The sequence below is a fragment of the Eschrichtius robustus genome, chromosome 8 (assembly GCF_028021215.1).
Source record: "Eschrichtius robustus isolate mEscRob2 chromosome 8, mEscRob2.pri, whole genome shotgun sequence".
In the NCBI taxonomy this organism is placed as follows: Eukaryota; Metazoa; Chordata; class Mammalia; order Artiodactyla; family Eschrichtiidae; genus Eschrichtius; species Eschrichtius robustus.
In genome coordinates this window covers 105,775,627-105,794,969 of record NC_090831.1, presented here as the reverse complement: position 1 = coordinate 105,794,969, position 19,343 = coordinate 105,775,627, and the positions used below count along the sequence as shown (strand labels likewise).

The following is a 19,343-nucleotide window of genomic DNA, read 5'->3' as shown; positions in this document are numbered from 1 at the left end:
CTCCACACCTTAATGAAGAGAGAGCTACACAGGTACGCTTCATCCTGTTCCTTGCAGGCTGGCTGGCAAGCACAAGTGTCAGCGTGACATAACAGTGAGAAACCTAGATCTGACTCCTCTCTCCAGCAAGTCTAGGTCTAGAAGCCCTGAGAGAAAAGGCACAGACTCGCAATGAACGTGTGGAGTTGATCCAGCTGTCGGATAGAATTCAGCCTGGGCTGCATTTTGGTCTGACTGCCACCTGCCTCCCCACCCTCCTCTCTTCTTCTCTTGCAGCTCCTGCCCCCATACCCCCCGGTCCTTACACACTTTACCTTACCTAGAATTCCCAAATACACTCCTTGGTAATGTCTTCGCTGTCTGCCAACAGGGTGCCACTTCGGTCAGATCGCATGTAGAAGCCATTGGGTGCCAGCACCGTGAGCAAGTTGCTGCCCTGAAGCTCTATACCGAAGTTGAGGGCAAACTTTCCCCAAGGGCGAAAAGTGCCAAAGGATGTTATTGACCAGAAGGATCCACCCTGTGCTGGGGAGGGAAGAGCTCAGGTTGGTGGGCCATTCTGGAGGAACGTCTCCCTCAGTACAGCCTCTGAGGAGGCTCCCAGGAGGCATGCCACCCCTCCCGGACCGCCCTACACTGCCTGTGTTGGCAGGTCCCTCTCTAGAAACACAGGAGGGCTGGCTTCTGTTCTGCCCCTCCCCCCCCACTCTGGGGGCCTTGAAGTGTAAAAGCAAACAGAAACACTGCTTTCCCTTTTATATTAGTAGGCCCTGAGTGGCAGGCCCTGAAGTCTGAGTTGGGGCTAAGGCTGGGTTAGACCATGAACCCAGGGGTGAAGAAGAAGAGCTACTCACCCTGGAAGTGGTAGATGCCCTGGCGGCAGGGCAGCAGGTGAATGCAGTCGGGCTGATCCATATTGCACTGCAGGAGGTCGTGTTCCGACGAGGTGCCCACATACCCATACCGTCCCCTCAAGGCGAGGAAGGGGCGGTTGGCTAATCGAATCCCAAATTCCTCATTTGGGCCTGAAAGAAACAGGAAGAAGTTATCTGGATGGGCTGCCTCTAGGTGCTTTCCCAGATGGAAGCAGGAAGACGGGCACTAATGGCAGAAGGGTGTTATCAATTATCTTAATATTTAGTGAACACTTACTATGTGCCAGGTCTCACGCTAGGTGCTTGTGAAATGTCTGTGAAAGCACTTAGTACAGCGTGGAGGCCAAGAAATTTTAATCTTCGTTCCTTTGAGATGTGTGAATCTATTTAATCCTCAGGATAATCCTGTGAGGCAGGCAGGTTGGCTGTCACCTCCACTGATGATGGAGACAATGAAACTGAGCCTCAGAGAAGTGGTTTGCCCAAGTGATGATGAAAAGTCAGGGATTCAGCAGATATACAGACCCAAATCTTCTGACCCCAACTCCAGTGGTCTTTCTATCATAACCCCTGCTCCCTCTGAAAGCGTCTCTGACTTGGAATAACCTGTCAAGGCCTGCTTTGCTCACCTGGAATGGTGGCACTGGCCATCAGCAGGCCATTGGCTGCGATGCCCAAGAAGCGTCCACTGGGAGACTGCAGGATGATCCTGCCACAATTCCAGTGCATACGAAAGAAGGCTTCAGACTCCAGCTGGTGCCCATCAGCCATCACTCTCCTATGGCGCCTCTGGAGAGAATATTGGGAACAGAGAAGGGAATCAAGGACCCAAAATCTCAGCTTTCTCCTCAATATTTTTATTCTTAGACCCTCTTTCCCACATCCCACCCTCTAGCTTTTTTTATTCTCCCAGGGTACGCTTATGCCTTCAGATGCTTTTTGGAAAACATGTTGTGACCTCAGCTCTCCCACTTCTCCAGTCTGTGCTGTATCCCATATGGAGAGAAACGAACCTTGGCCCAGACTCCAAAATCATTTCGAAATAGATCATAGACATAAACGTGAAAGCTAAACTATAACCACAGTTTAACTATAAACATCTAGAAGAAAACGTAGGAGAAATTCTTTGGAACTTTGGGGTAGGCAAGGATTTCCTGGTGCAAGAAAAAAGCACTAACCATTTATAAAACAGAGAAATTGGACTTCATCAAAATTAAAAACTTGCTGCTCAAAAGACACTATTAAGCAAATGAAAAGGCAAGCCACAGATTGGGAGAAAACGTTTACAATACATAAATCTGGCAAAGGACTGATGTTAGAACACACAAAAACCCTTACAACTCAATAATAAGACAACCCAATAACAAATAAACAAAAGATCTGAATAGACACCTCACAAAGAAGATATGCAAGCGGCCAATAAGCACATGAAAAGATGCTTGGGGACTTCCCTGGTGGCGCAGTGGTTAAGAATCCGCCTGCAATGCAGGGGACATGGGTTCGAGCCCTGCTCCGGGAAGATCCCACATGCCGCGGAGCAACTAAGCCTGTGTGCCACAACTACTGAGCCTGCGCTCTAGAGCTGTGAGCCGCAACTACTGAGCCCGCGTGCCACAACTACTGAAGCCCGTGCGCCTAGAGCCTGTGCTCCGCAACAAGAGAAGCCACCACAATGAGAAGCCCGCGCACCGCAACGAAGAGTAGCCCCCACTCACCACAACTAGAAAAAGCCTGTACGCAGCAATGAAGACCCAATGCAGCCAAAATTTTAAAAAAACAATAAAATAGAATAAATTTAAATAAATAAAGGGCAGCCACCAAAAACACTGGAAAAAAAAAAAAAGAAAAGATGCTCGACATTATTAATTATAAGGGAAATGCAAATTAAAGCCACAATAAGATGGCATTACACATTTAATTTTAGAGTGACCAAAATTAAAAACACAGACAATACCTAGTACTGGAAAGGATGTGGAGCAATTAGAACTCTCATACATTACTGGTGAGAATGTAAAATAGTACAATCACTTTAGAAAACTGCTTGACATTTTCTTAAGAAGTTAAACACACATTTATCGTATGACCCAATAATTCCACTCTTACGTATTTGCCCAAGATAACTGAAAGCGTAGGCCCACAAAAAGGTTTGTACATGAATGTTCATAGCAACTTTGTTCATAATGGCCCAAACTGGAAACAACTCAAGTGTTCATCAACAAGTGAAAGGATAAGCAAATTATGTTTGTGTTTATGAGTAGAGTTATGGAATACTACCCAGCAATAAAAAGGAACGAACTACTGATACATGTGACATCATGGACAAATTTCAAAAACATCATGCTGAGTGAAAGAAGCATATATACTGTAATTACTGTATGATTCCATTTATATGAAATTCCAGAGTAAGCAAACCTAATCTATAGTGACAGAATATATACCGGTGGTAGTAGGGAGGGCAAGAGGGGAGGGGATCTGACTGAAAAGGGGCAAGAGGGAATTTCTGTGGTGATAGAAATATTCTCTAACTTGTGATATGATTGTAGCATGATTGTATACATTTGTCAAAACTTATTGAATTGTACACTTAAAATGGGTGCATTTTATTGTATGTAAATAATGCCTCAATAAAGTTTAAGTTTTTTTTTTTTAAAGAGGCCCCATTGAATGAAAGTGGGCCCATTGGATGAAAATGAATGTTTATTGACAAGGACCTCCACACTTTACCTCACCATCTGATCATCTGCCTTGAAGAAGGAAAAAGTGTGTCTGGAGAGGGAGAGATCAGGGCTTAAGGGTTCTCTTACTCAGAAAGTCAAGGTCTCACCTGGGCTAGGTAGCAGCCATTGGCTGAACGAAGCTGCAAGGTGGGGCTCTTGTTGTCACATTCAAACTGGAACAAGGACATTGGGGTTACGTGCTCAGAGGTGGCACACACCTCCACGTCTGCAGAGGAAGAACACATCAGAAGAAGCCTGAGTCTGGCCTCAGCCTCAGGCTCAGCCCCTCCTCCACACTTCATGGCTGGCATTGCTTCTGCTTTCCCTCCTCAGCCTTCATCACCTTCGGCTGGACCATAGTGGCCTGGAGAAGACCCAGGCCACTTTCTCTCCAAGCCCATGCCCCTGGTTTAAAGCCCTTCTCCATGGCAGCAGAGATCCTCTTGGGACCTCGGGATCTTCCTTATCATTAGTTTCAAAAGTCCTCACTGATCCCAAACACACTTTCCTCTTTTCAGCAGCCAGCCCTCCCTCCCGCTATGGCCGTGTTGGACCCAGCACTTGCCGTAGACAACGGAGAGAAACTTCCGAGTCTTGGACCTGAGGCTGACCCAGGTAGGGCAGTGTTGTAGGATGAGCCACTCCTCGCCCCCATGGGGACTGGAGCCCAGGCTCAGGAGCAGGCGTGTGCCCTGTGGATACAACATGCCTCCTTCTCCATCACTCAGCGCCACAAGCCCTCCAGGCCGCACTTGCATGTGGAAAGCTGTCTGTGTTGAGGCTTGGGAGACCAGCCGGCCTAAGTGGGACAAGAAGGTGTGTGCAGAGGTCTCCAGGTGGTAGCATCCATCTTGGAAATGCAACAGGAAGCCACATTCCTTCAGGCAGGGAACTGGTGCGTCCACCCAGACTCGGCCCATGGTGGGGTCAGCCCGGGCATAGCAGTGGTTGAGGGGGCTGTAGAGGATCACGTGGACGTGCAGGGCTGGCCGGGGGGTCCACATGTGGTAAGCTGAGAGGGCCCGGGAGGTGCAGAAAACATCCTTGCCATCAGATTCCAGATAACGACCACTGATGATGCACTGGAGGGTCCATTTGCCACTGCGGTGGAAGCGGATTAGGAAGCATCCATGATGGCTTGTCCTTGGCCGGCCATAGCACAGAGAACCATCCGCCTCGCACAGAAGGTAGAAGCCCTGCAAGCTTCTTAGTCGTACCACAGCCTGTGTGTCATGCTTATTGCTCACTAGGATCTCCCAGGTCTGGAGGCATTGGGAGGGAGAAGAAGGAAATCAGTATTGCCGAGAGACTAGACCGAGGAGCCCTTCAACTATCACCCCTGGCATCACTCCAGCACCTTCGTTGAGGACAACCACCTTCCCTCCACATTGGCCTCCTTGCTGTCCACTCTTCTACCCTCTCATCCAGTGGTAATCTAGAGATCTCAGGGCTCCTCCACCACTGGAGCCACAGGGCTTCTCAAGATCCCAAGAGACGTTCTAGATGCCCACTCCTCCAGATAATGGAGGGTAAAACTCCCTCTCTCTCTTCCTTGGTTGCTTCCTTAAATACCTAACTTTCCAATAAATGCTTTTGTTTAAGTCTTACTTCTCTCTTTCTCACTGTTGCCCCTGGACAGCACACTCAGCCAACACGTCCACCCCCCAAAACCACCTCTCCACCATGGCAGGAGAAAAGAAAGACCTCTTACAGGCAGGCCCGGGCTCCGGGGATGAGGATGGGAGCACAAACAGTCAAGATGGAATTGTCTGTTTCAGCTGTGATCAACCTTGTTATAAGCGAGAGGAACTTGCCACTGCCTTGCTCTATAGCACCATCCCGAGAGGTGCCTACATCACTCTCTAAAATGAAGACCAAATCTCTGAGGGCTTCTAGAGTACCCTAGTCTCAAACTACAACCAGAACATAGACTTTGCAGTAACTCTGCTGGTCCAACTTCCCGGACGCCCACAATTCTGCCTTCCAGCCTGGCCTCTCCACCTCTCCTTTCTGTGATAACACAACCACTGTGCTGGGATAGAGGGGAGGGAGCAGCCAGAGCAAGACAAGGTAGCAAAGCCAGGGCTGAGACTTCACCTGATAGAATTAGGTTTAGAGAGGGGGAGAGGGAGCAATGGAGACCTGTGAGCAAAAGCCTGGCTTGCCCTGACAATGGCAGAGGCTAGTAAACTGATTAGGTTGAAAGTGTATCCACACCACACACACACACACACACACACACACACACACACACACACACACACACTCACGGCTTGGGAAAAATGGTTCCAGTGCAAGTTTGCTTTGTTACCTGTCTCCGGCCCAAACCCTTTGCAGTAGCAGTGACAGTATTCTTATATGTCTCAAAAGTGAGGTAGGATCCCGCCCAGCTGATGAGCCCAACCCTTAGGTCCTCGGCCTTGGGTTGTCTTGGCATCCATTCCACTTCATTCATGGGGCCGGCACCACAGGTGATGACTCAGTCCGGCCCAGCCTTCTCCCCAGTGGTGAGGTTCTACAGGCCATAGGGCCCCGAATCAGGCCCTTAGTGCCCACCAGAAGATGTTTCCAGAGGGAACTTCCTAGGCAGAGGCTGGCCTGGGGCCCAGCACCTCTGTGACCCGGGAGCATTGTGACTGTGAGGGTTGCCTCTTATCCCACCATAGAGGAGAAGGGGCACTGGCTCAGCAACATCAATCCACAGCCCAGAGGAAGTGGGTCCAGGGCCACTGGCACTAGTCTCCCCACATCACTCCAGGCATCGAGGTAACTAAGACCGGGAATCAGAACTTCAGCCTGTGCCAACCACCACCTGTGACTTCAGGTAAGTCCCTCCCTTTCTTAACTTGTGTTCCTCATTTTAATCATAGGATAGAAATCAACCTCTTTCCTCCCTAGGTAGTGGGGTCTGCCTGGCTCCCTTGGGGCTCAAGTGTTTTTAGAGTTCAAGATACCTAAGAAAAATCTATTACCTTCTATGGTCCTTGGGAGGATGAGGCCAAAACATCTCAGAAGGTACTTTTCAGGGAGTGTGAGGAAACCCTAGATAACCAGCAAGGATCAGATTACTCATGCTAATCAGGAAGGGCTGGCTCAGGAGCAGGGTAAGGAGACTGGCCTTGGTGGGGGGACCACAGAGCAGTCCCCAGTTGCCCTGCTGCTGGGCAACCAGCCAGGGCTGCCCCTAAGGATATCAGTCCTTCCCTCACCAAGGAGTCTCTGTTGTCCAATAGCCTCCAGGACCCACTGCCTACTTCTCTAAGTAGCTGGGAGATGGATGGGAAATGGGCGTTAGGTGGTTTATAGACCCATGAAGGTAGAGCCTGTTACCGCAGCAAAGGTCCCTTGGAAGTGGGGAAGGAAGGGGATTTCCTCCACTGGAGCCCCTAAATACTTCCAATCTCAAGAGTAAAGGAGGAGAAGCTGAGCTAGATGAGGGCAGTGATGTGTGTGTGTGCTTGGGGGACGGGGCTGGCCCTGCAGCCTTAGCTGCTTTGAGCCTCTCCCATATTGTCTCTTTGCAGCCAGTAACCCAGCCCCCAACCTCTAGGCTACAGACAACACCGTGTACAAACCACAGCAAATTTATTACTCAATATCCAGTGCCACATCATAGCACCACCCGGAGCCCTCACCTTCCCTCCCCACCTGGCCCCAAGGGTACACCCGAAACGGAAGAAACGAAAGTAAACCCAGATCCCTGCTCCTCCTCTGGCAGAAGGGGCCTTGGCCCCGGAAGCCCCTTTCCACAGGTCCCAGAAGGCAGGAGAGCGGAGCCCTCCGTGCCCAGAGAGCGGGGCCCCAGGCTCCGACAACAGAGACAACATGCAGGCAGGAGCAGAGGCCGGTGTCTGCGGGGGAGGAGGAGTTGGGGGGGAAGGGCACTGCCTGAGGAGTCCGGGAGTCTGGTCACCCCGGGATGCACGCGGGAGCTTCTGGGCAGCAGGGGCCGGCCCCTGGTTGGTTAGCGCTTCGACAGCTCGTGGGACAGCCAGTCCAGCCCATCATACAAACCCGTGCCTTGGGTGGCACAGGTGGCCTGGACGTACCACTGTGGGGAGAAGGAAAGAAAGGGGTCAGGAGCAGGGAAGAAAAGGAGATGCCTTTATTTCCTGCCTGGCCTGGGGCCCCTTTGGGAGAGGCAGGCCCTCACCGTGCGGCTGCGCAAGTGCTGTAGCCCCAGCTTGTCGGTCAGCTCGCTCACGGGCATGGCGTTGGGCATGTCCTGCTTGTTGGCAAACACCAGCAGCACCGCATCCCGCAGCTCATCCTCCTGCAGCTGGGAGAGGCGAAGGGGGTGGAATCCAGCTGTGTACGGGAGCCCACCTTTTTACCTTCTAGCATATTTGTGAGAAGAATAGAATACTGTGTCGTCTACTGCTGAACCCAAGACAGAGTTATAAACTAGCTTGAGGCCATTCTGGCCTGAAGTCCAGAAAGGGTCTTTTTCTAATTTGACTCCTTGCCCTAGTCAAAATGACAAAATTTCCAAATGGAAAAATAAGAACGTAAGATGATGTTTCTCTCCACCACGTAGAACTCCCCCCTCCCCACCAACTTCTCAGAGTCAGTTGTGAAGACAGGAGAGAATGCAAGGAAAAAGTAAGTCCTATACTTTTTACCTGACCCCAATTCAAAACAGGGTGAGCTACTTCTTGTGACTGTGTCCACAAAGAGAATCACACATTCAAGGCCTGTGAGGCATTTCCTGACTCTCACACCAGCACAGAGATCTCTCTGTCTCAGGGCTCTGGGGGCTCACCATCTTCTGGAGTTCATCAGCAGATTCCTGGACCCGCTCTCGGTCATTACTGTCCACCACGAAGATGAGGCCCTGGGTGGGAAGGAAGAAAGGAAGGAGGAGCAATCACTCGAGCCTGGGACATATACACCCTGGTCTGGCTCTTTCTCTCTTCTGCCCACGTCTAATTGTGTCTAAACCCTTCTCATCTAGTAAACTTCCACTACGGCTTTGCAGATGTCCTCGCACAAACTGGAGACACCCAGCAAAGGATACAGCCTCTGCCCTCAGGCGAGCAGTCTAGCTAAAAGATGTGCAAGGGAACAGGGAAAGACATGTGACGAGAGCTAAATCAGGCAGTGTGGATTCAGAATTCTGCTTCTCAGGAGAAGCTTACGGTGGCTAAGTCTCAGAAGTCTGAGGCCAGTTCTGAAGGATGAGGAGAGGCTAGCCTACAAATGAGTGTAGAAGGAGGTAAGGGTTTTTTCCTGGCCTGGGCCAACATCTCAGTCTTTCTAACCTTAACCCTCTTCCCCTAGGGTTGGGGAGCCCCAACCTGAGTGTTCTGGAAGTAGTGCCGCCACAGAGGCCGAATCTTGTCCTGGCCTCCCACGTCCCACACTGTGAAACAGATGTTCTTGTATTCCACTGTTTCCACGTTGAAGCCTGCAGATAATTGGTAAAAATATGAGGAAGAAGTCCTGAAAGGAAGGAACTCACTAAAACTAAGTGGATTCAGCAGGGATATAAAACTAGAAGGCAACGATCAAGGCCCAGGGGAAAAGAACCCCAGAGGACCAGCTAGCCCACAGATGGGGCCCGGCTAGGTCACATCCATCCCGCCTCATCTTGCACGTAAAGATAGCCTGACCCACTTCTCATGTAGCAGTATCTGATGTCAGGGTCAGCTCCCTGCACAGAAATAAGGGCCTGGGGCAGAATGCAGAGAAGATCCTCAGAAGTGCCGCCGCCGCGCTCCCGCTCCTCCCGTCCGGACTCACCTATGGTGGGGATGGTGGTGACAATCTCCCCCAACTTCAGTTTGTACAGGATTGTGGTCTTGCCGGCTGCATCCAAGCCAACTGCAACGGAGAGGGGCACAGGGATGGAGACGGGAGCGAGGGAGCCCCCTAGAGCCCAGGGAAGGGGAGAGGCCAGGACAGCTGATGGTGACGGGGGCGGAGAGCCCGAGCGCCTCCAGGTGCGCGCTGTTATCTACCTTCGGGGCCTTGAGTGCAGTAGGGTGGGGAGCGCCAACTCCTGCCCCCAAAGCGGGGGAGGGGCGGCAGAGGATTGAGGGGAAAGAGGCGCAAGAGAAAGGCCGCGCTCCTTTTAAAAGTCGTCTCCAAGGGCGGAAACCTCCCTTCTTACCAGCCGGGCTGGGGCGAAGGGAGCTTCACCCCACCCAGGCCCGCAGCTCTCAGTCTCAGGCTCCGGGGACGGTGCTGCAGACCGCGACCCACCCGAGAGTAGCGGCCCCAGGGGGTTAGGAGGTGGGTGACTCGGGGTCAGAGACCGGGGTGAGCTGGGCTGGAGGGACGCGGGGGCGAGAGGGCTGCGCGGGGGCTGGCGCTCCAGTCCGGGCCGCGCGCTTGATCTGCCTCACCCATGAGGATCCGCATCTGCTTCTTCCCAAAGATCCGCGAAAAGAGCGCGGACACGGTGAGGCCCATGGCGGGGCCCGGGGGAGGGGGCGCGGGCACGGACGCGGGGTGCGGGCTGGAACCGGCCGCTGGGGGATGGGGCCCAGCAGCAGCAGAAGGAGGAGGCGCTGCCGCGGCCTCCGCGCGTCCCGGCCGGCCCTACGTCACCTCGGGCCGTCCCCCGCCCTGGCCCCGCCCCCAGGCCCGCCCCCGCCCGCCTCCAGACCGTGGCTCAGGGAGACACTGAAGTTGAGCGAGCCTCCGCAGTCCCGCGCCAGCTTTAAAGATGGAAAGGGCCTGGGTCTCCCCCAGTTCCTAGCACGCCTGTCAGGTCTATGGCGCTGAACCGGCAACCCGGGCAGGGCCGAGGAAAGCCTACAACGCTCCATAACGGCCCTCCACCCCCATCTTCAGTGGCCGGTCGCTGGGCCTTGGTTTGTTGCGTCCAACCCACTCTGGGCTCCGGTTTAGCTCTTGGTAACCTCCAGCCTCCTCCCCGGGGGAGCGGAAGTTCTGTGCAAGTATCTTAGTCCTCCCTTTTATCCTCCCACCTCCCAGCGAGGGACTCTGAACGTAGCAGGTGGTTCAGTGACCGTAGAATCTCGAGAGGAGTACGCCAGAGGTGGAAGAAGATGCGCTTCATGGTTCCTTAAAACGCCACCTTCATAGATCCCCAATCAGCAGAAACAGTGGAAGATCCCCAGTTCTGGCGGCGGGGTCGTAGACCCTACTCCTGTATACTGGAGAACTCTGCCTTCGCCTTGATGGCCCTGGAAACAATGCCTTTCAGTCGAAGAGGGCAGCCTTTCTAAAGTTCCCTCCTCACTCTGCCACAGACCTGGGAACCTGGATTTTCAATGCACAGCTATCTAGGATTTTGTGAGGCTCTTGCCAAAGAGCTTCGTAAGTTATTTCCCCACTCATCTTAGCATCTGAGGCGAAATAGCAAGATAGGAATTAATTTAAATTTCTTCTATGGCAGAGACTGGGTCAATGCCAGGCACCTAATATATGCTTAACAAATGCTGGCTGGGTTGAATGGACTAATCGTTTGCTCAGTGGAGCAAGGGCAGGCGTTTTGCCTATTCTGGATTTGCAGTGGGCTTCTAGGATGAGTTGCTTATGGACTGGACATGGTGAAGTGAGCTGGGAATCAGAGAAAGTTCCTTCCTCCCTCCCTCCCTCCCTCCCTTCCACAGATATTTACTGAGTACCCACTTTATGCCATTGTTCCAGGCCTCAGTTCAATTCTCAGTTCTGCCTTTTTTTTGGGGGGGGTGGGGCTTGACTTCAACAATACTCACAACCTATCATTTTCTCATCTGTAAAGGGAGACTAGTATCTGTCCTGTCTCATGAGGTTATGGTGAAGATTAAAATAAGATAATGTATCTGAATGTTTTGTGTGATGCGGCTGATGTTATCTGGGCCACCAAGAATCTGGGTCTGAACAGACTTCTAGTGTCTGCCCCATCCTGACCCTCAGTCTGTAAAGAGAACAGACTCTGGGCACCAGGTATGAGTGAATACATGACTTTTTTACTCTTCAGTCATAGACTTGCATTCCTAAGAAGGCTTTTACAATGTTGACGAGCACATTTAAAAGAGTTCCAATATAATAACATAACTAGTGGTGACCAAGTCATCTTTAGCTCTTTCAATTAGCCTTTTTCTTTCCATCCCTGTTGTCACTGCTCTATTTCACTACCATCTGATCCCCATGAATGAAAATGGCCTTCTGCACCTTGGTATCTTCACCTTGTCATACAAGACTTGATGATGCCACTCTTGTGATGAAAATCCTTTAGTGTCTTATCACCCAAGATAAAATCCAAATGCCTTAATTTGGGTCCTCATCTATTGTGTCAGCCCCATCTGTTGCCACCTCCTTCGCATACCCTAAGCTACTGCCTTGAAATGATTCTCAGTGCTTCCCGGGTGAGCCAGTGTCTCTGATGCCCCAGGAGTCCTTGCAATTTTTTCCCTCTGCCTGGAATGTTTGTTTCCCTCATCTCTAGTTAGATGGGCAATCAGTATTCATCCTTCAAATCCCAAAGTATTTCCACTGAGAGCCTTCTCTGTCTCCCCTAGACAGGCCTCCCTCCTCTTAACTTCTGTACCACTTTGAATATACTCCTGTTTGCATGTCTGCTTCCTCTCTAGATGTGGTCTCCTTGAGGGCAGGATCTTGTCTCTTCATGGTGATCATCTGGCACAGCATTTGGTTATGCTGAGACTCGGACTGATCCAGATAGGATTCTAAACTTACTGGCTGTGTGACCTTGGGCGTGTTACTTAGCTTCTCTGTGCCTCATGTTTCCCTATCTGTAAAATAGTGCTAATAACACCCACTCAGCAGAATTATTGTAAAGACTAAATAACAAAACTCCTGTGAAGCTTCTGAAATATGGTTGGCACTTAGGATGGACATCACGGCTATATATATTCATCTATATATATTTGTTTAATGAACTCAGCAGAACTCAGGAAGGATGCTAATAATTATACTGTACACCTACTAGGTGCCAAATACTGTCCTAGAAAGAGTTGCCATTTCCGTGGTCCGAAAGGGAGTCTTAATTGTTGCTCTTTAGGGACAAATGCACTGAGCCCCCAAACAGTGGGGTCGTGTCGCTCACCTGGGTCTTTGGTAAGGACTCAGTGCGACGTCGCCCCCGTCCCTCGCTGATCGTAGCGCTAGGGCAAGATCAGGCGCCCTCACCAAACCAGCATTACTTCCGTGTACTCGATTTTGCTTGCTCTGCTCTGGTGGAGAGTGACCAGCGCTCTGTTGGAGAGTGACCGACTCGTGGCCCAGCTGGGTTCGCAACAGGCGGCTTCCCACCCACCCGCTGAAGTAGCCCCGCCCACCTCGCGCCCACGGGGGCGGGGCCTGAGGCGTCGTGCTGTCGTCACTTCCAGCGGACCCGGAAGTGCGGTTGTCCAGACGCTAGAGTTAGGAAGTCAGAATGGGGCTCCGCTCAGCTTAAGGCTTTGGCCAGTCGTGAGCCCGGGGCCGGCCGGTGCTGCTGTGGCCCGGGCGAGCGGGGAGCGCGGAACGGCTTTTGGGACAGTGCGGGCGAACCCTGGCAGTGTGCTCCTCTCGTGCCAGCGTCGCCCCGCCTCTAGGATAGGACCCGCCCCTGCCCTCCTGCCTGGGACCTGGCGGGCGCTTCTGCCAGGCTGCCCCGCTGCCCTGCATCCGGTCTCGAATAGCTGTGAGGAGCGGATGTAAGTCCTTAGGGACAACTCTCTCCCCGCCAGCGTCTTCGTGACCCTCTCCCAGGCTGTCCGAACACTGACGTGGAACAGCCCGTTCTGAACCCTCATGGAGAAGTTTGGGATGAATTTCGGGGGCGGCCCAAGCAAGAAGGACCTGCTGGAGACCATTGAGACCCAGAAGAAGCAGCTCCTCCAGTACCAGGCACGTCTCAAGGATGTAGTCCGCGCCTATAAAAGTCTGCTGAAAGAGAAAGAGGCGCTGGAGGCCAGCATTAAGGTGCTGTCGGTATCCCACGAGGCGGATGTTGGCCTTGCAGGTGTCCAGCCTCAAGGCCTCACCTTTCCTGACTCTGTGGATGACCGATGCTCCACTCACAGCGAGGATAGCACTGGGACCGCCACCAGCTTAGATACTGCGGCCAGTCTCACCAGCACCAAGGGTGAGTTTGGGGTAGAAGATGACAGACTGGCCCGTGGACCACCACCTCTAAAGTGCGAAGAGGCCAGCGGATCGGAGAGCGGCGTTAGCAGTAGTAGTGGGGATGGACCGTCTGGGGGTGGGGAGGTGGACAAACGACTGCACCAGCTGAAGACTCAGTTGGCGACTTTGACCAGCTCTTTGGCTACAGTCACCCAGGAGAAGTCCCGCATGGAAGCTTCTTACCTGGCTGACAAAAAGAAGATGAAACAGGACTTAGATAATGCCAGTAAAAAAGCAGAGGAGGAGAGGGGCCGGCTGGAGGGAGAATTGAAGGGGCTGCAGGAGCAGATAGCAGAAACCAAAGCCCGACTTATCACGCAGCAGCACGATCGGGCCCAAGAGCAGAGTGACCATGCTTTGATGCTGCGTGAGCTCCAGAAGCTGCTGCAGGAGGAGAGGACCCAGCGCCAGGACTTGGAGCTTCGATTGGAAGAGACCCGAGAAGCTCTGGCTGGGCGGGCCTATGCAGCCGGTCAGATGGAAGGGTTTGAGCTGCAAACCAAGCAGCTGACCCGTGAGGTAGAGGAGCTGAAAGGTGAGCTGCAGGCTCTTCGAGATGAGAAGAATCGGCCTGACCCCCGGCTGCAGGAGCTTCAGGAAGAGGCCGCCTGCCTTAAAAGCCATTTCCAGGCTCAGTTGCAGCAGGAAATGAGGAAGGTAATTATCTTCATCTCCTTCAAACATTAAGTCATTTAACCTGAAGTGGGGAAATACTAGGGCTTTTTTTCCTCCTTTGATAGTTAGAACTAAGTGGCTGCACTGTCGATTTTTGATGCTATTCAGAAAGTTTCACTTGTGAGTCCTGGGAAATCCTTTTCTGTGTGGTGTTGACAGTATCCACAGAGTGTGCTTCCAATAGGATGTGGAGTTTCTGAGTGGAGGCCGGGTTGGAGCCAGACAGCTCTGAGCATCTGGGCATTGGCATTTTCCCAGCTGTGCTCTGTGAAGCAGTGTAGTGGCGGCTGTGCGGTGAAAGGTGGAGTGTATGCTTGTAGGAATATGCCTATATATAGGTAGCAGTGTATGCCTATAGGTAGGGTGGCTGAAGGGGGCCAAGGGAATTTTCTCAGAAGAAATAACCTGTTGTATTGCTTGCAGTCAACATTTGCCTTGTCTGGAAAGGTATGCTATTTTACAGTGCCACCTTTCAGTGTTGGGAGAGATCCAAGTCAATTTTGAACTTCCAGGAATATTGGAAGAGGAAAAGAATGTCATATGGTTAAGAGCACACTTCACATGTGAGCTTGGCATATGAGAAAAGAGAGCAGAAACACTAAAGCAGAACGACAGCAGATCTACAAAGGTTCTTAATGTTGTTTGGTGTAATGTGTGTCTGGGAGCAGGTTACAGGAGCTTGGGTTAGCTCCCAAACGAACAGAAAAATTCCCAGTTCCCATTTTTGCCAGGCCACCTCTGTCCCATAACCCTTTTGCTCCCCTCTCTTGCTTTCTCAAAGTTTGCCATCGGGCCTTGTGGCTTTTCTGGATGCATCTCCACCTGTTCCCTTGTTTTCCAGACAGCCCTCGCCGAAGATCAGCTACGACAGCAGTCGCAGTTGGAAGAGCAGAGGGTGGCGGCCCTGGAGAATCAAATATCTGAGGTGTCGGAACTGCTGGGCACCTATGAGAAAGCCAAGCAGAAGGACCAGCTGGCCATCCAGAAGCTGAAGGAGCGCATTCTTCAGCTGGACCTGGAGAACAAGACACTGGCGCTAGCGGCCTCTAGCCGGTCCCCTCTGGACAGCCATGGAGAGGAGTCCAGTCTGGATGTCAATGTCCTGAAGGACAAGATGGAGAAGCTGAAGAGGCTGCTGCAGGTTGCGGCCAGGAAGAGCCAGGTGACCTTGGACGTGGAGAAGCTCTGCAACCTGGAGATAATGCCCAGCTCAGAGGCTGCCGACGGGGAGAAGGCCAGCGCGCTCTACTACCAGCAGGAGCTGAAACAGCTGAAGGAGGAGTTTGAGAGGTACAAGATGCGGGCCCAGGTCGTCCTCAAGAGCAAGAACGTCAAAGACGGGAACCCGGGCAAGGAGCTGGAGGAAGCCCGGGAGCAGCTGGCGGAGCTGAAGGAGAAGTACATCTCGCTGCGGCTGTCCTGCGAGGAGCTCGAATGCCAGCACCAGCAGGAGGCTGAGGGCTGGAAGCAGGAGCTGGCCCGGCTGCAGCACATCCACCGGCAGGAACTGGAGCGGAGCCAGCTGGACTTCAGGGACCGCACGCTGAAACTGGAGGAGGAGCTGCACAAGCAGCGGGACCGGGCCCTGGCCGTGCTGGCCGAGAAGGACCTGGAGCTGGAGCAGCTGCGTTCCGTGGCCTTGTCCTCTGGGCTGCCGGGACGCAGAAGCCCTGTGGGCAGCGTGGGCCCCGGGGATCCGGCGGACACATCTGCCCCGGACAGCCTGACCCAAGCCCTGCAACTGGCTGCGGCCAGCGAGCCCACTTTCTTCCTTTACGCCGAGCAGTTGGCCCGCAAGGAGGTGGAGGTCACGTCCCTGAGGAAGCAGAAGCACAGGCTGGAGGGGGAGGTGCATCAGCTGCAGGATCGGCTGCTGGAGGAGGGGGAGCGGCATCGGGAGGAGGTGGGGGCCCTGCAGAGCCACATTGCGAAGAACATCAGGGACCAGAGTCGGGAGGGAGCCAACCTGGAGTACCTCAAGAACATCATCTACCGCTTCCTGACCTTGCCGGACACCGTGGGCCGCCAGCAGACGCTCACCGCCATCCTCACCATCTTGCACTTCAGTCCAGAGGAGAAACAAGTGATCATGCGGCTCCCAGCCGGTGCTAGTTGGTGGCCTTCTGGCAAGAGATGATGCCCTTTTCACTAACTCCTCAATTTTCTGTGCCTGTTCTGTGAGAAGGGGCAGGCTCTGGTTTCTCCTGCCTCTTCTCTTACATTATCATTTCTTCACTGTGTTGACCTGGGAGGAATCCTCAATGTGGGTTGGGATTTTCTGCCAAATGCCATTAATGCCATTTTATCCTTGGGCCCTAGAGATACTGAAAGTGTTGGGACAGCATCTTCTGGTGGTGTGTGTGAGGGGAAGCGGGGGGAAAGGTTAGGACTCAGAGGTGCAAAAGTTGGGTAAGTGAGAATCTTTTAAAATAAGGTTTTTTTGACTTTAATATCATACTCCTAGTGCAGAGCTAGGAGTACATATGACTCCAAAGGGAGTTCAGTTAATTTCTAAACATGCACAAGGACCAGCTATTTACTCCATCTCATCAAGATCTTGAGTCTGGTCAACTGCTGCCCCAATTCTCTGGGGACAGAAATTCAGGCTGGAGAGGGACCAGGAAGTTTGAAATAGTGACAGATTGTCCCCTAGTCCAAACGGCCAAGGAATAGTGAAATTGGGAAGTTCATCTTGGAACCTGGGAAGCTTGGAATACTTAGGGCTAGGTACGACATAATCAGTCTGGACAAAACACACCACTTGTGACCATCCTAGAGAGAACCCTGAGCACCAGTTGGATCTTAGGGATTTCCTGAATGACTGCTTTTGGCCTGGATAGGGTTCTAGACCTCTCACACATTTGTCCCTGTCTTAACCTGTCTGCCTAGGGTTGGCCTGAGATTGTGAGTGAATGACTTTGCTAGCTTTCCCTCAGTGTTGAACTTCCATTAAGAAAAAATTCTGCCTTCTTACAGAGAGGGGTCTGATCAGGAAGGTCTGATCCTGCCTGGATACAAGGAGTTAGCACAGAGATTTACACCGTCCCCCCCAAGCTGTTTCTGCCTTTGTAGGGACAGGGAAGAGGAAGAAAATCTGCTGCAGAGGATTCCAGAAGAATGCTATGACCCTCACAGGAAAGTGGTGGAAATTCAGCTGAGGCTGGGCTGGGGTACTTGCTGCTCCGTGGATAGCATTCTGGCTAAACCTCCACGTCCCTGCAGCCAGGGTGTTCATGCATTACTGTCACCAGAGTACTTTGCCCACTCACTTAGGGAGGTAATAGAGTTTCAGTCCGTAAGCCTCGTCTTCCCCACACATGTTACTACTAAAGGAGGGGCTCAGAAAAGTTGGGTTCAAACAGTATCACTTCCCAATTCTTTGCTTTCCCCCATCTGCTTTTGCTGGTTGTAGAGATCTTTGGATCCTAAAGACCAGTGCTTTGCCACTGACTGGGCTAATATGTATCTTTCTGTTATTTCATCATAGCAATCTGTTTTGTGAGGGTTTGGGGGTGCAGAGACTGTGATTAAATGTTCTGATTGGGAGGCTGGGTGACCTGGACTATTTACAGTAAGCAGACTTAGCGGAACAGAAGAGATGTGTTCAAATGATAATAACCACGGAATCATTAAACCTGACCAACTTGACCTGTGTGCTTCCTTAATGGTATATATATACATATACATATATATATATATATATATATATATATGTGGACATAAATGGAGTGTGAATGTAAATGGGAAATGAAAAGGATGTAAGAAATATTTCATCATATTAATCCATGAGCTTGAATCTAGGGAGGAATACCTCAATGCTTTAACTGCCTCAATTACAGCCCAAATTTTTTAGCCTGGAATTGTGTATGAGTGTTTGTGTATAGGCAACTACACTGGAAAAAGCCTTCTCATAGGTTTAGTGGGCGAGCTTGAAACTTCCATAATTACTGCTTTGAACTTTATTTTATTTATTTATTTTTTAAAATTAATTTATTTATCTTAAAAAATTTATTTATTTTTGGCTGTGTTGGGTCTTTTTTTTTTTTTTTAAAGGTTAGACTTTATTTTATTGCCTAGATTCTATTTTTTTTTTAAATTTATTTTTTATTTATTTATTTCTGGCTGTGTTGGGTCTTCGTTTCTGTGCGAGGGCTTTCTCTAGTTGCAGCAAGTGGGGGCCACTCTTCATCGCGGTGCGTGGGCCTCTCACTATCGTGGCCTCTCTTGTTGCGGGGCACAGGCTCCAGACGCTCAGGCTCAGTAGTTGTGGCTCACGGGCCTAGTTGCTCCGCGGCATGTGGGATCTTCCCAGACCAGGGCTCGAACCCGTGTCCCCTGCATTGGCAGGCAGATTCTCAACCACTGCGTCACCAGGGAAGCCCCTGCGTTGGGTCTTCGTTGCTGCGCATGGGCTTTCTTTAGTTGCGGCGAGTGGGAGCTACTCTTTGTTGCGGTGCGCGGGCTTCTCATTGCGGTGGCTTCTCATTGCGGAGCACAGGCTCTAGGCACGTGGGCTTCAGTAGTTGTGACACACGGGCTCTAGAGCGCAGGCTCAGTAGTTGTGGCACATGGGCTTAGTTGCTCCGCGGCATGTGGGATCTTCCCGGACCAGGGCTCGAACCCGTGTGCCCTGCATTGGCAGGTGGATTCTTAACCGCTGCGCCACCAGGGAAGCCCTGCTTTAAACTTTAGAAGTAATCTGCTTATGAATGCTTTATTATACTTCAAACCAGGATTCATGGTATCCTGGAAAAGTTTCTCAGGATATCGAGCTAAACTAAATAGTGATGATGATGGTGATGGTGATGGTGATGGTGATGGTGATGGTGGTAGTGATCATCTCTTAATTTTCTTACCTGATCCCCTTAAATGTAGGATATATTATGATTGTTGTTATTCCTAGGTGGTTTTGGACAGAATAGAAAGATCCATAGTCACAGCTGCTTTCCTAGGACTAATAATTCTGTGCTTTTGACTTTTGAGGAGATAC

The 19,343-nt window shown here is 51.6% G+C and overlaps 3 protein-coding genes across 3 annotated transcripts; 1 reads left to right on the top strand and 2 right to left on the bottom strand.

The window, feature by feature from the left end:
• Positions 1 to 319: 319 nt before the first annotated feature.
• FSCN3 (fascin actin-bundling protein 3) lies at positions 320 to 6,047 on the bottom strand. Its single transcript, XM_068550217.1, has 6 exons — positions 5,904 to 6,047; positions 4,158 to 4,854; positions 3,700 to 3,818; positions 1,505 to 1,664; positions 855 to 1,025; positions 320 to 525 (listed from the first exon to the last, which is right to left on the bottom strand). The coding sequence occupies exons 1-6, from the start codon at positions 6,045 to 6,047 to the stop codon at positions 320 to 322; spliced, it is 1,497 nt and encodes a 498-aa protein (XP_068406318.1).
• Positions 6,048 to 7,160: 1,113 nt separating this feature from the next.
• On the bottom strand, positions 7,161 to 10,139 carry ARF5 (ARF GTPase 5). The gene is made up of 6 exons (XM_068550084.1): positions 9,940 to 10,139; positions 9,335 to 9,415; positions 8,890 to 8,999; positions 8,355 to 8,426; positions 7,746 to 7,871; positions 7,161 to 7,643 (listed from the first exon to the last, which is right to left on the bottom strand). Exons 1-6 carry the CDS (start codon positions 10,004 to 10,006, stop codon positions 7,557 to 7,559), a joined length of 543 nt encoding a protein of 180 aa, XP_068406185.1. The 5' UTR covers positions 10,007 to 10,139; the 3' UTR covers positions 7,161 to 7,556.
• Positions 10,140 to 12,916: 2,777 nt separating this feature from the next.
• On the top strand, positions 12,917 to 18,001 carry GCC1 (GRIP and coiled-coil domain containing 1). The gene is made up of 2 exons (XM_068549394.1): positions 12,917 to 14,335; positions 15,195 to 18,001. Exons 1-2 carry the CDS (start codon positions 13,304 to 13,306, stop codon positions 16,488 to 16,490), a joined length of 2,328 nt encoding a protein of 775 aa, XP_068405495.1. The 5' UTR covers positions 12,917 to 13,303; the 3' UTR covers positions 16,491 to 18,001.
• The last annotated feature ends 1,342 nt before the right edge of the window (positions 18,002 to 19,343 follow it).